Source organism: Vanessa tameamea, chromosome 3 (assembly GCF_037043105.1).
Source record: "Vanessa tameamea isolate UH-Manoa-2023 chromosome 3, ilVanTame1 primary haplotype, whole genome shotgun sequence".
NCBI classification, from domain to species: Eukaryota; Metazoa; Arthropoda; class Insecta; order Lepidoptera; family Nymphalidae; genus Vanessa; species Vanessa tameamea.
In genome coordinates this window covers 3937044-3951579 of record NC_087311.1, presented here as the reverse complement: position 1 = coordinate 3951579, position 14536 = coordinate 3937044, and the positions used below count along the sequence as shown (strand labels likewise).

General features: G+C 30.7%; 3 protein-coding genes across 3 annotated transcripts in view; all 3 read left to right on the top strand.

The window, feature by feature from the left end:
* The window catches only part of LOC113397339 (dehydrodolichyl diphosphate synthase complex subunit DHDDS), a 412132-nt gene that overhangs the window by 252430 nt on the left and 145166 nt on the right, over positions 1-14536 (top strand). The gene's annotated exons all lie outside the window — the stretch shown is intronic.
* Positions 1-14536, top strand: part of LOC113397343 (mitochondrial import inner membrane translocase subunit Tim8) — a 312742-nt gene that overhangs the window by 158028 nt on the left and 140178 nt on the right. The gene's annotated exons all lie outside the window — the stretch shown is intronic.
* LOC113397174 (uncharacterized) overlaps positions 1-14536 on the top strand; it is a 43504-nt gene that overhangs the window by 22490 nt on the left and 6478 nt on the right. Inside the window, exons 4-5 of the mRNA XM_026635402.2 lie at positions 4177-4262; positions 7393-7500. Coding sequence (XP_026491187.1) covers positions 4177-4262; positions 7393-7500 — 194 coding nt within the window. The remainder of the gene's footprint in view (positions 1-4176; positions 4263-7392; positions 7501-14536) is intronic.

The window sequence follows — 14536 nt, the reverse complement described above, 5'->3', positions numbered from 1 at the left end:
TATTTAAAACTTTGTACAATTAAACAAAAACATATTGGCTATTAATGATATGGATATAATACTACTAATAATTGCCAAATATTCAATTCATCAAAATGACAAGATGATAGAGGGGTAACAGTGAATCCAAAAGGTTTACTTAAATTGAAGTTCTTTAGAAACAAAATGATTTATTAGCGTCTGAAAAAATCAACCATCCGCACCCAAAAAATTAAATAATTACAGCGACTTTAAACAAACATGTAATATTGATATAATATCCGACATTGAGTTATTTTTAGGGTTGTGTACTCAAAGGGCAAAGTGGACCCTATTTCTAAGAAATCGCTGTCCGTTCATCTCTCTGTTCTTCTTTCACCAACCATATGTATATCATAAATCAAAAGATAGTGAGACAGTTAAAATTTTCCCAGATAATGTTCTGTTGCCACTATAACAACAAATACTAAAAAAGAGAATAAAATAAATATTAAAAGGGCTCCCATACAACAGATATGTATTTTTTTGCCGTTTTATAGATAATATTTTTCTTCGTGCGCGAATCCGTCTCGCACTTGGCCGGTTATTTAATATCTATAATTAACGGTTGTCGTGACCGGAATCGGTCAAGGAGAAATCTTCATTATAAGTACCGTGTCTCATTATAATAATATTTAAATTATGAAAATTAAAAAAAAATGTGTTTTTAATAGTAGGTTAATTAACCTGTAAAAGAAAAAGGCAAAAGTAAAGAAATTTAATTAGTTTCTTCAATGATCCATGTAATTTAATTTAGAGCATCGAATTTTCGACTCTAATGCAATTTACTACGGGACCTCCAACTTAATTCCGTCATATATTTTCTCAAGCCGAGCGAAGCAAATACCTTCGGGTAATCGATGTGATCGATTTTACTCGACTTGTTTGTACACTTCAGAATCGATTACGTGATGTACGTGATTACAATCTGAATAAAATTCTTATTTACTCTGTTACGTACCAGAATAAAACAAAAATATATCAAAATATTACTAGAATTTTCGAGAATTCGTTGTGAATATTGCATATATCATTTTTTATATAAATAAATACTGATAAAGGGTATTTCATTCGGATAGGTTCGTACTATTTGCTTGAATTCATTCGAAATGAAATGTACATTTTCGCCGTATTATTACAAGAAATTTAAGCGAGGCTAAATTGCTACGGCGAATATGTTTCGATGCACGATTTAAGCAAATGTTTTGTGTATTAACCTGTAACGCAAAAACTGACAGTTTCATATATGCAATATCCGATAACATTCGAAAACCATATTTAAAAATGGAACAATTTTTTTTATTGGACCTCTAATGCAAATGTTTCTTTGTTTTTTTTAAATGATTTATATAAAACATTTCTTGTTCAACGTATGTGGTGTGATGTTTGATCTTTGTTAGTTTGACATAACACTAATAGTTTACAAAGACAGTAGATAAACATTTTGTAATTTTTCAACGCCATTTTATAGAACTAATTATCCATTATTTTTTTGTCGAAATCCCAAAACTTTGTTACTTTTTTAACTGTGGCTACCCAAAACAATTTACCAAGCTAAAACAGTCTTAATATTTTCATTAATAGAAAACTAATTAGTAAAATTAAATATGTGGTGAATACACATGTGGCAGATTATCATCAGATAAAATATGTTCGACAGAAAGGATTTGTAAACACAAATTAGGTATATGAAAACTGACCTGAATTTGAACCTGCGAGCTTTGGTTCAGATGCCACTGGACCATCTTTAATAATTTGTTTGCATAATTATACTCTTAAATTACATAACTTAATATTTTTAATAACATTGCTTGAAGAATAGTTTATAGACTGACAATCCATATTATTTCCATATTATTTAATATTATAAATGCGAAAGTAACTCTGTCTGTTTGTCTCTGTCTGTCTCGCTTTCACGCCAAAACTACTGGACCAATTTAAATGAAATTTGGTACACAAATAGTCTAGAGCCTGAGAAAGGAGGCACAGGCTACTTTTTATTTGGAAAAAAATGCTGTAAATGGTTGAAAATGGGGATGAAAGGTTGTAAATTATTAAAAGTATTGTCATTTTTAGAATTAGAAGCATAAAACTTATATTTTAGGTTGTACATTTATAAACAAACATATCATGACACCCACTAAGAAGGGAATTTCGGAAATTCTACCCCTAAAGGGGTGAAATAGGGTAAGGGATGAACGTTTGTATGGAAGTCCGTAACTTTTTAAGTTAGAAACATGAAACTTTATTTTTGGAATACTGATTAAAAAGGCGTAGATACGTATTTAAGCGTTTCTAGATAATCTTTTGCTAAGGGGCTGATATAGGGTGGAAAGTTTTTATGGGAGTCAGTCATTTTTTAAGTGAAACTTTATTTTTGGGATACTGATTATAAATGAGTAAATACGTATTTAAATGTTTCTAGATATTCTACCTCTAAGAGATTTAATAGGGGTTGACATTTCGTATACAGGTTAGTCTGGAAGCTCGAAATTTAATTTTTGGGCTACCGATTAAAAATTAGTTGATTCGCATTTAAGAGTTTCTGGATATTCTACCCTAAGGGCTGAAATATACACCAGTATGGTATACAAAGAGGTCTTACATTAAGGTAATATTTTAAGTTTATTTGTAAATATATTCATATTCTACGCGAGCAAAGCCGCGGGTAACAGCTAGTAAATAATAAGTAGTACTCCTACTGTTGAGACTGTCCAAGTCCGCCCTTAGGCATTATCACGCATTTTACCACTAAACAGCAATACTTAGCAATACTTACGTAACTCATTGTTGTGTTCCAGTTTGAAGTTTTTCAATTACAGGTTCAAATGACATCACATTTTAGTTTCCAAGGTTGGTGGCGCGTAAGCGTTCGGAGTGATGGTTAATATTTATAATAGGGACCACCCCTTTGTACATAGAACGTTTTATAGAAGTTATTTAGGTTAGTTTGTTTTTTGTAATTTTACACTATCCAATAGAGATTAGTATATTATATTTTGTTTTATAATATACTAGCTCTCCGTTCCGTTCCGTCTTCGCTAGAATAAGGGTCTACGTAAAACGTTTCTATCTACTTTTCTATAAAAAACGATATAATTATTTATTTACGCGGCACTCGCCAGTAAAGCTCAGTCGTTATGATTTATTCTGATATCCTCAACAATCATTATCATATTTCAGCCAATATAGACAAAACCTAAATTAATTGTACACCTAAACCACATGAACACATAAATCTATTGGTTGAAGTTGAAAGTGTGAAAATCGGTTCAGTAATTTTTTATTTTATCACGATCAGAAAGACTTGGATTTATGAAGAAATTATGTAGTGACTTATGATTAAATTGGATTTCAACATTTACATTACATTAGCAGCCTGTAAATTTCCCACTGCTGGGATAAGGCCTCCTTTCTCTTTGAGGAGAAGGTTTGGAGCATATTCCACCACGCTGCTTCAATGCGGGTTGGTGGAATACACATGTGGCAGAATTTCGTTGAAATTAGACACATGCAGATTTCCTCACGATGTTTTCCTTCACCGTCACCTTCATATTTTTATCAGAAATTTTAATTTTATTAATAAATATATGATATTTAGAAGACAATCAAATCGGTGCCTCCTGTAAGATATATAAAGACAGTAGTTACAGGCTGATCAATTATGATTGCTTTCTACGAAATATACTTGGTATATTAGAATTGCAATCCCGTTTAATGTTTGGTCTACTAAAAACAACGTTACAAAAAAATTAGCCAAATTTAATTGCTATGATAATACTACACTTTAATGAGATTACAAATAAAACAGCTAAATTATACCGCGACACTAAAACATTCTTAATTCAAAATTAAAAAAAAAATACAAAAATACACTAAACAGTGTTTTTTATTGAAAGCTTTTCAGTGTGAAAGTTCAATGCAGTGGATATATTTTTTTCTATATTTACACATGACAGATTTGTCCTACCTCATATTGACTCAAACAAAAACTATTTACAATTCAGTATATTGGCGAAGACATTGTATACTATATGCATCAGAGTAATATTATACACATAAAAAAAAAATCGCTTATATTCATAAATTCTACATAAGACTAAAGATATATTTGTATATTGGTATGTGTTTGCTAATAAATTATTTCGTTTGTTCCAGGTGTTCAGATAGCGTATTTTGCAATCATTGGAACACAAATGTTTATGATTGTGCTCAGCATATTCCTATTTTACGGAATTTATAAAGTGAGTATAATTTTATAGTTCGTTCAGCTGTTATCTGTAAAATCAAATTTGCATATTATGTTTCAGCTGAAAAGCTTTTTAGTTTAAAATATTGAGTGCAATTTTAGTTTTAACCTTTAATTCTTGTAAAAGTATTTTCTTTTATCGATAGAACCGGTGACTAAATAAGGTGACTATTTGATATTCTTAGTAGGAATGTTCTCTCCTTCATTTTCCGTATTCCGTTATAGATGCTGTTTTATGCATTTTCTTGAAAAATATTACGCCGGAGACTACAACCGCTCGCTTCTAAAGTTATTCGTATATTTTTCTTCATGATGAAACTGTGTTTTTCGCAAGTGTTATAAAGTGTTCTGAAATGAGATCGAATGTGAAGTGATGGTTTACGAGAGTCACGAGAGAATCAGAGTTTACTTTATAACTCTATCATGCTGGTACGGCAATAATAAAGAGCTTATCTTAATAACTTCAAAGATTGTTAGATTCATGAAGCTTAAGAATGTTATAGAACATTAATTTTAATGATATTATTTGATAATAATTTTTCATTTTCTTTTATTTTCAAAGGGTTACAATTTACTGTTTTAACAGAATTAAAACAGTTATATAAAAAAACGAGGTCTCTAACAAGTGGCTCATGTCCTCCCTTGGGGTTCAAGCTTGATTTGTACCAAATTTCTTCGAAATCGGCTCAGTTTCATCCAACACGGACAACATAACTTAGAAGTATATACATATATAACGTAGACACATCCAATCACATAAAATCTAAATTAAAATATGATTATGATCGATTTTAATATAGATAGCGTAGTAATACATAATATATTTCTTATACCGTCAACGTGCCATCCATGGGTTCTAAGATGTTATCCCTCGTGCCCGCACATACGCTGTCCTACTTAACATTGAAATTGACAGCAAAATAATAATATATATTGATAAAATACCCGGCAAGGAAATGGTACCCACCCTGGATTTTACAAAACCCAACATCTTGCAAACTTTACACAATTCAAATAACAGTAGGTTAAGTGAAAAGAATAATAATGTACCGTAAAATAATGATTGGTGTTAGAAATTTAACCATTTATCAAATATGATTGTTACCATTTGGTATCGCGAATAAGTCTATTTTACATGTACATATTCTATTCCACGTATCATTAAAATAATCCTATGACAGAGCAATAAGCCGTTATGTAAATACGTTTTATTTATAGAAAAAAAAAAACAATAACAGGAGATAAATATATTTAATTGGAATAAATATTTACGTAGCGCTGCGATGATGGTTTTTATGAGACAGAATTACTAAATACAAGTTTAAATAATTTGAAATTTATATTTGTCTTTTTCTTTGTTTGAAAAAATAATGTCTGATAAAATTATTTTTGCGTATTCTCCAATCGTAGCATTTTTATCCTGAATCTCTTGTTCAATGGGTACGTTCTTATTTAGAATTCTATTCTAGGTGAATATATAATCTACAGAATACGTTTTCAGTCAACAGATCATCATTTATTTGTTTTCTAATCTCGTCGGACACATTCACATTTAACAATTATTTAGGAACGTAAAATAATTAATAAATTGATACACACGTGTTGTTCGTGTTACTTCTATAGCAATAAATAAATTATTTCTAATTACTGAGGTTATAGCTAAGAGTACCAATACGGTGACGTGTATGCAAATGCAAAAGATCTTACAAAATATGAGCTTATATACATTTTTAGTAACTCTTAAACTTAATCTCGTACTCTGTGGCGAAGAAAAAGATCGTGTGAAAACCGTATGTGTCAAATGAAATTTTGTCACATGTCCTTCATCATATTAATTTTGTATTCGAACCCGCTGAATTTTCATATGATTAATCGGTGTTTAAATAATTCATCTCGCTCTCGGCTGTCAGGAAAACATCGTGATGAAATTTGCATGTCTTGGATGAAAAATTGTCAAATGTATATCCATATACCAACACGCATTGAAACAGCGTGATAGAATAAACTTCAAACCTTGACCTCAAGAGGACTGCAGCGTTGGCCCAGCAGTGGTGATTTTACAGTTTAATAAAATCGACTAAAGATTTGAAATTCAGATGTAGTATAGCCTTTCTTCTTACACGTAACTTTAACATCAAACACTGTATATACATACACTTTGACTTATTTTTATAAGAACAAAATAAAGAACTTTGCTTTAGAGTATCGTAAGCAACGCATTAGGCATCTACGAGCTCACGCTGTGATTTCAAGGAGCATTTTCAAGTCAAGTTGAACAAACTCATAAAACAAAGATTACATTTGAACTATATTCATGCATTGTCCCTGAATATTAAGCACGGAGTATATAAACCTTCATAGTTAATTTGATAGTCTATATAAAGTTAGATAACTCTGATAACATATACCAGCAACCAACAGTCACTAAGTAACCGCCGACCACTCCGAAAACTTATCACAATAAAAAATCTGTCGCTGGGTAGGCTACACACAAAACCTTGAAATCGTACAAAGTCGGCTCAAGACTCGAGATACTAAATTATATAAAAAAAAGCAAATTGTCATTTCATGTCAATTTTCTCATGTCCTTTAGATCTTTTAATAATGTAATAATTATTCAACTAAATACGAAATGAAGACAACGATACAAATGTATGTCGTTCATTTTATTATTTGAATATTGTAATTGATTAAATAAAGGGATGTTTCATTTGCAAATATTTGAGTTAACAGAGGCTGTATTATTGAAATATCAATACATAATACATATTTGTGGCACTAGTATAAATAATTAAGATCTAAGAGATGTAGATGTACATAATTTATTTATATAATAGTATGCATAGAAAAAACAAAAAATAATAAAGACTTAGTTTATGCAATGATTACATATATACATATGTATTAATACCACGAGGAATTAAATTAATAGTTTTTTTTTTATGTTATACATGTTGTTGATGCATCTAAATTAAGATGCTAACTAAGACTTTATATATAAAGTAGTAAGATTAAGTTTAAACCTATCGGAGGTTTTAAAGGTACTCCGTAAATAGAAAACTAACGACGTATTATAAAAATACAAGTTCATACAGGAAATTCAAGGTAAACATATTTTGTTTCAGGAAAACGTCGCCTTTCTCGTTCCATGGGTAGTGGGCTGCATGACCTTCATGGCTTTGGAGGCGATGGCAATGGTGTACTCTAACATACTACGGGATCACGTCAATAAAGTAAATATACACCTTATTATATAATCAATATATGTACATATAAACAGGCATCTCGAAAATAGTTGTGTATCTGTTCTTCCTGTATCCATGTCAATCGATTTTCTTTTTTTAGTAGCTTCATTAGTTAAATAAAAAATCTAAAAGTAATTCTGTCCGTTACCTCGTCACGCTTAAACCGCTAAACCGATTTAGATGAAATTTTGTAAGGAAAAAGGCTACTTTTTTTAAATTCACTCCTTAAGGGAGTAAAATAGGGGTGATGGTTTTTGTGCTATAGGTACAGTATTAAGTATTTAGTTATTTCGCTCGGTTAAATCCGCAGGTTCAGCAACTAAATTATATAAACACATTTTTATTAATTTTTTAAGCGTAAATAGTAGCATTCATGGCAAATAATAATATTCGTACCTTTTAAAATTATATTACAAAACTGCATCTGATGCAAACATTCACTTGTGAAGCAAGCGATCATATAATAAAATAATTAAAAATCGATATTTGTTAAAATTTTCAAGAATTGTAGCGTCTTGCTGCATCGTAATTTCAATTATGATTTTTAAATTACAAAAACTAGAATTGTACGTTCTCATTTCAGTTCTAATTTATACTTCAGTTGCTTCGCTGTATATCTCAGAAGTTATTTTAATAGTTGATTACTAAATAAGAAAAGAATTATTTGCGATGGATGTTTAATATTTTTTTAATTTGCTTTTATTTTTCTAGATTGAAGCTGTATTGTATACATATAATTATGCATAATTGTGAGTAATTCATAAAGTTCTTATTTATAATCACGATGTTGGTATAATTAATTCTCTGACGAAGGTCCTAAGCTACATTTGTAGAGCTACTTAGATAGGTAAAAATGCGACGGTTTACTAATATTTTTTAAAATTTTGAGTTTTATAAAAAAAAAACAGAAATAGAAGGGTATTTCTGTTTTATTTTTAACAATAGGTTTTTTTAAGTACACAACGGGATATCCACATTCGACCTGAGCGACCAATATGAATAAATAAGACTATAAAACTTTTATTAATAGTATTTATAATAACAGAAAGCCCATGTACAGACAAATAAATGGACAGGCAGCGAGTAATTGGACTGCAGTTCACCAGTAGAATAACTCATAAGTGAACGGTATCTGCGCAGACGGTCTCGCTCAAAGCTATGGTACCAACAAGTCTACTTCATTTATACATACGTATTCGAAGTTGGATGAACATTTTAATTTCCGTTTAGTCTTCAAAGTAAATAACGCTACATCAGCCAACATACTTCATCGATATTCATTGTTTTTAATTAAAATATGTAGTACATACTCGGAGTATGAATTTGAAAGATAATATAATGAGAAACCAAGCTCATTATAAAAACATTTTTTTTTTTGTTTTATAGAATAAGTACATTTGCGTTTAAGCTCTCAGTTTTAATGGAAAACCATGTTAACTAAAAGGTTTCGGTAACCATATTAAATATTTTGATACGCGGTAATCAATTTCAATGTCATCCAGATTAATGCAAAAATAATTACAAAAGTACATATAATAAGCTTTCAAGACGTACATTGCACATATTACACAGTTGCAACAATTCCACATCGTAACACCTGAGACTTCTTGTACCCGAAACGAAATAAGGAAAAAACAATGTAATCATGATGATTTATTTAATTTATCTACAAAATGAAATCCGGTTCTCACCGACATAAATTTAATAAAATTAAAGTGCCTCAAACGTGGGCGCGGTCCGATTGTATTATTATAGTGTGTTCAAAACATTATATTAGAAATAACAATGATAAAAGTGTAATGAAGGTAGACGTAAGCGTTGAAAGCTCGTGCACTCAACATCGTATGACGTACGGAGCTTCCAGTCAGCCCGTGACCACGAGAGCAACAATTGCGAACGTCGGCTAAAATAAGATGACATGATCATCTTCAAAAGTTAAATATAAAGTACTAATTGGATCTACATTGCAAAAGGTTAACGTGAGTTTAACTCTCTTTAATATTTAAGATGAATATATAAATATATTTTTATCGATAACGATCATAAGCAATAATGCTTTGATATTGTTTATCATTTGAACTTATTAAATTCCTTAACATTTCCAGTTCATAAAACTATATTTAATTCAACTAACTACCTATTCAATGTAACGAAATACAAATACTTGTATATAATAATGTAAAAGTATACACTTTGCTTTATATAGTACAAAAGATTATTAAAAACTTAATAAAAAAACTCTTAAAATGAAAGGACAAATAATCCTTACAGTACTCTCTGTATATAATTCTAAAAGCACTTACAAAATGGCAGATTATTTTTGCAATTTCCGAACGACCCTCCTTATTGAACATTTTTCAGATTCTTATGACGTATTTAACATGTTCTATCGAACGAAAATTATTACCGACCTCACATATAAACGTTGCAAGGGTTCTCTGTTTTCCATTTAAATATAAATTGACTCTGTATGAAGTCACTGTACAAATGAAATGTTATTTTTTATGAGGCCTTGGCTGTAACTTAGTTAATAGCTTTATTTCTAGTTAGTATAGTTGATGTAATTCATTTCCTGGCCATGTTATTTTTTAATGTAACCTTACATAATAACTACGTAATAAACCCTACGTTATTAACTGACTCTAACACGATTTCTTTAAATGTCCTAATTAAAACGAAACAAATTTTTAATCATATAATATAATCATATTTAACTTCATATTTTGTTTCTCTCTCTAAGGTATATTGAGAGACAGAGACGAATATATTTTAGTCATTCTTATTACAAGTAAGATTAGTTGCGTTTGAGGGAGATAATAGCTTAGGTGCTAATTAAAAGCATGAAGCAGTGTAACAATTATCCTCCATACATCTATGTCTGACTTACGAAATAATTGACCCTACGTTCAATCTTTCGTGATGTATATCTGAATTATATAAATTACGCTCATGCTTTTCTAATTCCCTTATACATTTACGTCTTTACCCATAAATCTTGTTTAAGTTTAGTTATATTTAGTCATGATGACAGTAAGAGATAAACTAAACACACACTACAAAACGTATATGAATTTTATGTACACTTACAAAAGGAAATGTAAAATATGATATCGGATTGAGTTAACACAATAATCAACTCCATAATGTATATTAATTTTTCTTGACGTATTGTTTGAAGAGAGAAATGAGCCAACTGGTGCTAAATGATCACAACCGCCCAAAAACATAGGCGCTGTAAGAAATATTAACTATTCTTTGCAACACAGACGCACCATCATGCTTGCGTCATGCCCTTTGAACCGATCATTATACTGGCTCAATTATCCTTCAAACCTCGCTAAAAACGATAAGTTCAATATAGAAACAAAAATGCACTTTAATAAATTTTAAGATCTACGTAAACTTCTTATTTATCAAAAAAAATCACTTTAAAAAATTAAACGTGTCTTTGAAATTTCAGTTAAAATCATGTTACAAGAGATCTTTGACAACACTCTTCAAAAATCAATACAGTCCCTGTTTGGCAGTTTTGGTTGTAACAAACAATAATTACCGGCGGATATTATGACCTATGAACCTCGATATAAAGATAACTTATAGATATTACTAAATTGGCTTTAAAAAATAAAACAAAAAACTTTTTAAAAATAAGTTATTTTACCTGCAATGTATGTATATCTTTGTATAAAATCTTCCCGTATAAAATCGGTAGAGATACCTAGTAAAAAAATAATCATATTAATGTATAAAATAGGTAAATTACAAATATACGTGAATTTCGACATATAAAATTACTTTAAGTCCATCTCCTCATCCTCACATGAAGGTGACAGGTCCTTATCCGAACCAAGGAAGTTCGAAACTTCTCGGTATGCTTTGACTTATTAAGTTATGAATTCTTCTTTCTCCCACTTTACAATATATATAATAGATAAATACTTAAAGATAAAATGTAAGCAGAAAAAACAGCTAATCCGATAGATATGATACATTTATGATATTAAATTTTATGGATTTTAAAAGTTATCACAATATTTTAAAGTCATGTTATTTCTACCTGAAATTTATATATTATTATTAAACTTCAGATATAGATTGCTATATCTACATGGGTAGTCTATTCCATCCACAAGAGGACAAAAGCCAAATAAACAACATTTGTCATGATTTGACGCGATATTATTGGTTTGATTTTCGAAAATATGCATTTTATACGTTGAAGCTGTTATAAGTCGTAGAGTAGAACAGGGTTGTCATATAAATAATGACATATTAATCAAGAACATAGCCGAACTATTAGCAAATCGCAAATGAAATACATAAATCTAAGGTTTGATTATCTTTATTCTTTCTTCAATTAGAATAGATTGTAGACTTGTGTATATATTATGCTTGAAATGTAGCTTGTTATGTCAACGTCGCAGGTGAGAAAACGTCATTCTAGGCTTCCCATGTCTGCAATGCTCTTGCAAAAGTTATACAAACTAGTAATTATTTACATATGAAATTTACATTCAATCAAATATAATGCAGTATTCGCCGAAACAAAACATGTGACGTCTTTGTGACTGAACTAAATCAACAAAATATTCGGTCATTCGTCTCCCAATATCAATGTCCCGAATACTAATAAATCGTTAACACAATACGTCCTCACGTATATCGATCAGAAACTCCCTCGGCCTTCAAACAATTCTAACATCACGTATGTAATAATTATCCATACTTTTTATGATAAACATATTTTTGGAAATGGTATTAATATTATTTAGTGTCATATGGATTAGTGAGATGTGACTGTGAAGACATGTGAAAACGTTATTAATAAAAATTAAGTAAGCAGACAAACTATTGTTAATGATTTTTTTATGTGATAGGCAGGTCGACTGGCAAGTAAACCACCTGATGATGTTCACCACCGCCCTTAGACATGTGAACTATTCCCCACTCATTGAGACCTAAGATGTAATGTCACGTGTGCCTGGAGTTACAGTGGCCTACTCACCCTTCAAATTGAACACAACAATACCGCTGTTTGGTAATAAAATATATGATGAGCGGGTAACCCAATCGGGCTTGCACAAAGTCCTACCACCACTTGGTGGTAAGTATGTGTATGTGTAGGTGTAGGTATTATTATGGTGCAATTACTTAACTGCACCATAATAATCCTACATTATATCTTTTTTTCAACATATTGCAGTAATATAACATTCGAGATGGTCTAGTGATTAGAACATATGAATCTCACTTTAATCTTGAACGAAGACTGCGGCATAAAATCCGAACGAGTACCACTGCCTTTTCATATAATTAATTTATGCGACAACTCGTGCTTAGCAATGAAATAAAACGTTGTTAGGAAACATACATCAGTACAATGAAATTCTGCTACAAATGAATCCACTGCCAAGCATTGATATAACCTTGATATAATAAGCTTCATAACATTTTTTTCGGGACTTTTGCTCGCGTTTTTTACAACTTAACTATTCAGTTTTTATCTTTAAACCGCATAAGTTTCATTGTCTAGAAAACAAAGGGAAACAAAAACAGCGTTTATTAAAAAAATCTCTTTGTGTGATTTGTAGACACCGCAGAATTCTTGATTACAGTTCACCAATCAAGAGCAGATAAAATTGAAATGTCAAATTACAGACCCGTATTCATTTACTACAGATGATTTACGGTGTTTTGTTGTGATAAATGAACTCTAACCTATATCTCATTAAAACGTATTATAATACGTTCGTTTGGGTATCCGTTTTTCAATGATTTAACGGATAATATTGTGATGCTTAAAGCTTATATTAAAATGGTTAATATTTTGATTATATATATATATATATATATGTCCTGTAGGAACTAAAAAATACATAACATATACTTCTTAGTCATTAATGAAAGAGTTCTACCGTAACATAGGATTCCTTCTTTTTTTTATTTTACTGGAAAAACGCGTTTTGCGTTTTCCCCACGGGTGGTATTGTCTATGTGGGACACACCTTTGCCAAGGATGCATAGTGTACACTAGTAAGCCGGAATACCCACTATAAAACCAGCGGTACCCTTTACATCTCTTCTGCGGCCGCCAAGTGTTCCCTTTTTGATTTCCGCATGCTATCGTGACGGTAACAAAAGATTCCTAGCTCAACTACAGTCCTTCTTATCTTATTCTTCAATCTATGTTTGATTTATTTAATATTTACTCATTCAAGTAATGTTGAATAATAATACTGTCATATAACTAACGAAAAATATTATTATTATATTTTATTTGTATATTGTTACTATTAATTGTGCTTTCAATTCGATGACTTACGGTGATTAAGGTAAAAAAGATTGTCTTTTACTTAAACAACGTATTTAAATAACAGCACGTGTAACTAGGGTAATTAATACCACTTGCGACATTAATTTTATTCTAACTGAGTGTTGCCATAATGATTTTTCATTAGCTAATGAGGGGACAACTTTTATGAACGTGCTACGTTTGATGTAACCTAGTAGTAATTACTTAAGTTTTATAAAACAGATGGTTCGTACACAGATAATAAAATGTTTCGTGCTAGTAATTATTGAATTATTTAGTATTTTAAATTATAGTACTGTATTCTACTTGTATAATAGCTGGATTAGACTTTTAACAGTCCTTTTTTGTTACATGTCATAGGTCGCGTTGGGGGTAAAACCGTCTCGTGTCCTAAACACAAAAAGTATGATACTGTTTTAAGTCTTTTGCCGTCATGCACCTCTCCACCGCAGTTCTCTGCTCCCGCCTTTGTGGCGCGTATACTAAAAATTTCATCGCTTTTACAATAATATATAATATTACTTTTTTAATTTCACATCACTTTGCCTGGCGTACCGTGAATTATGATTTTGTTTATTTTTGGTTAATTGATAGAACACGTTAATCTTATCCAAAGACGACGACTTTGACGACTACAGTAGGCGAGTAGTGTGTACATCGGTTTTCATGGGTACGCCACTCTGAGGTCTCGGGTTCGATTCCCGGCCGAGT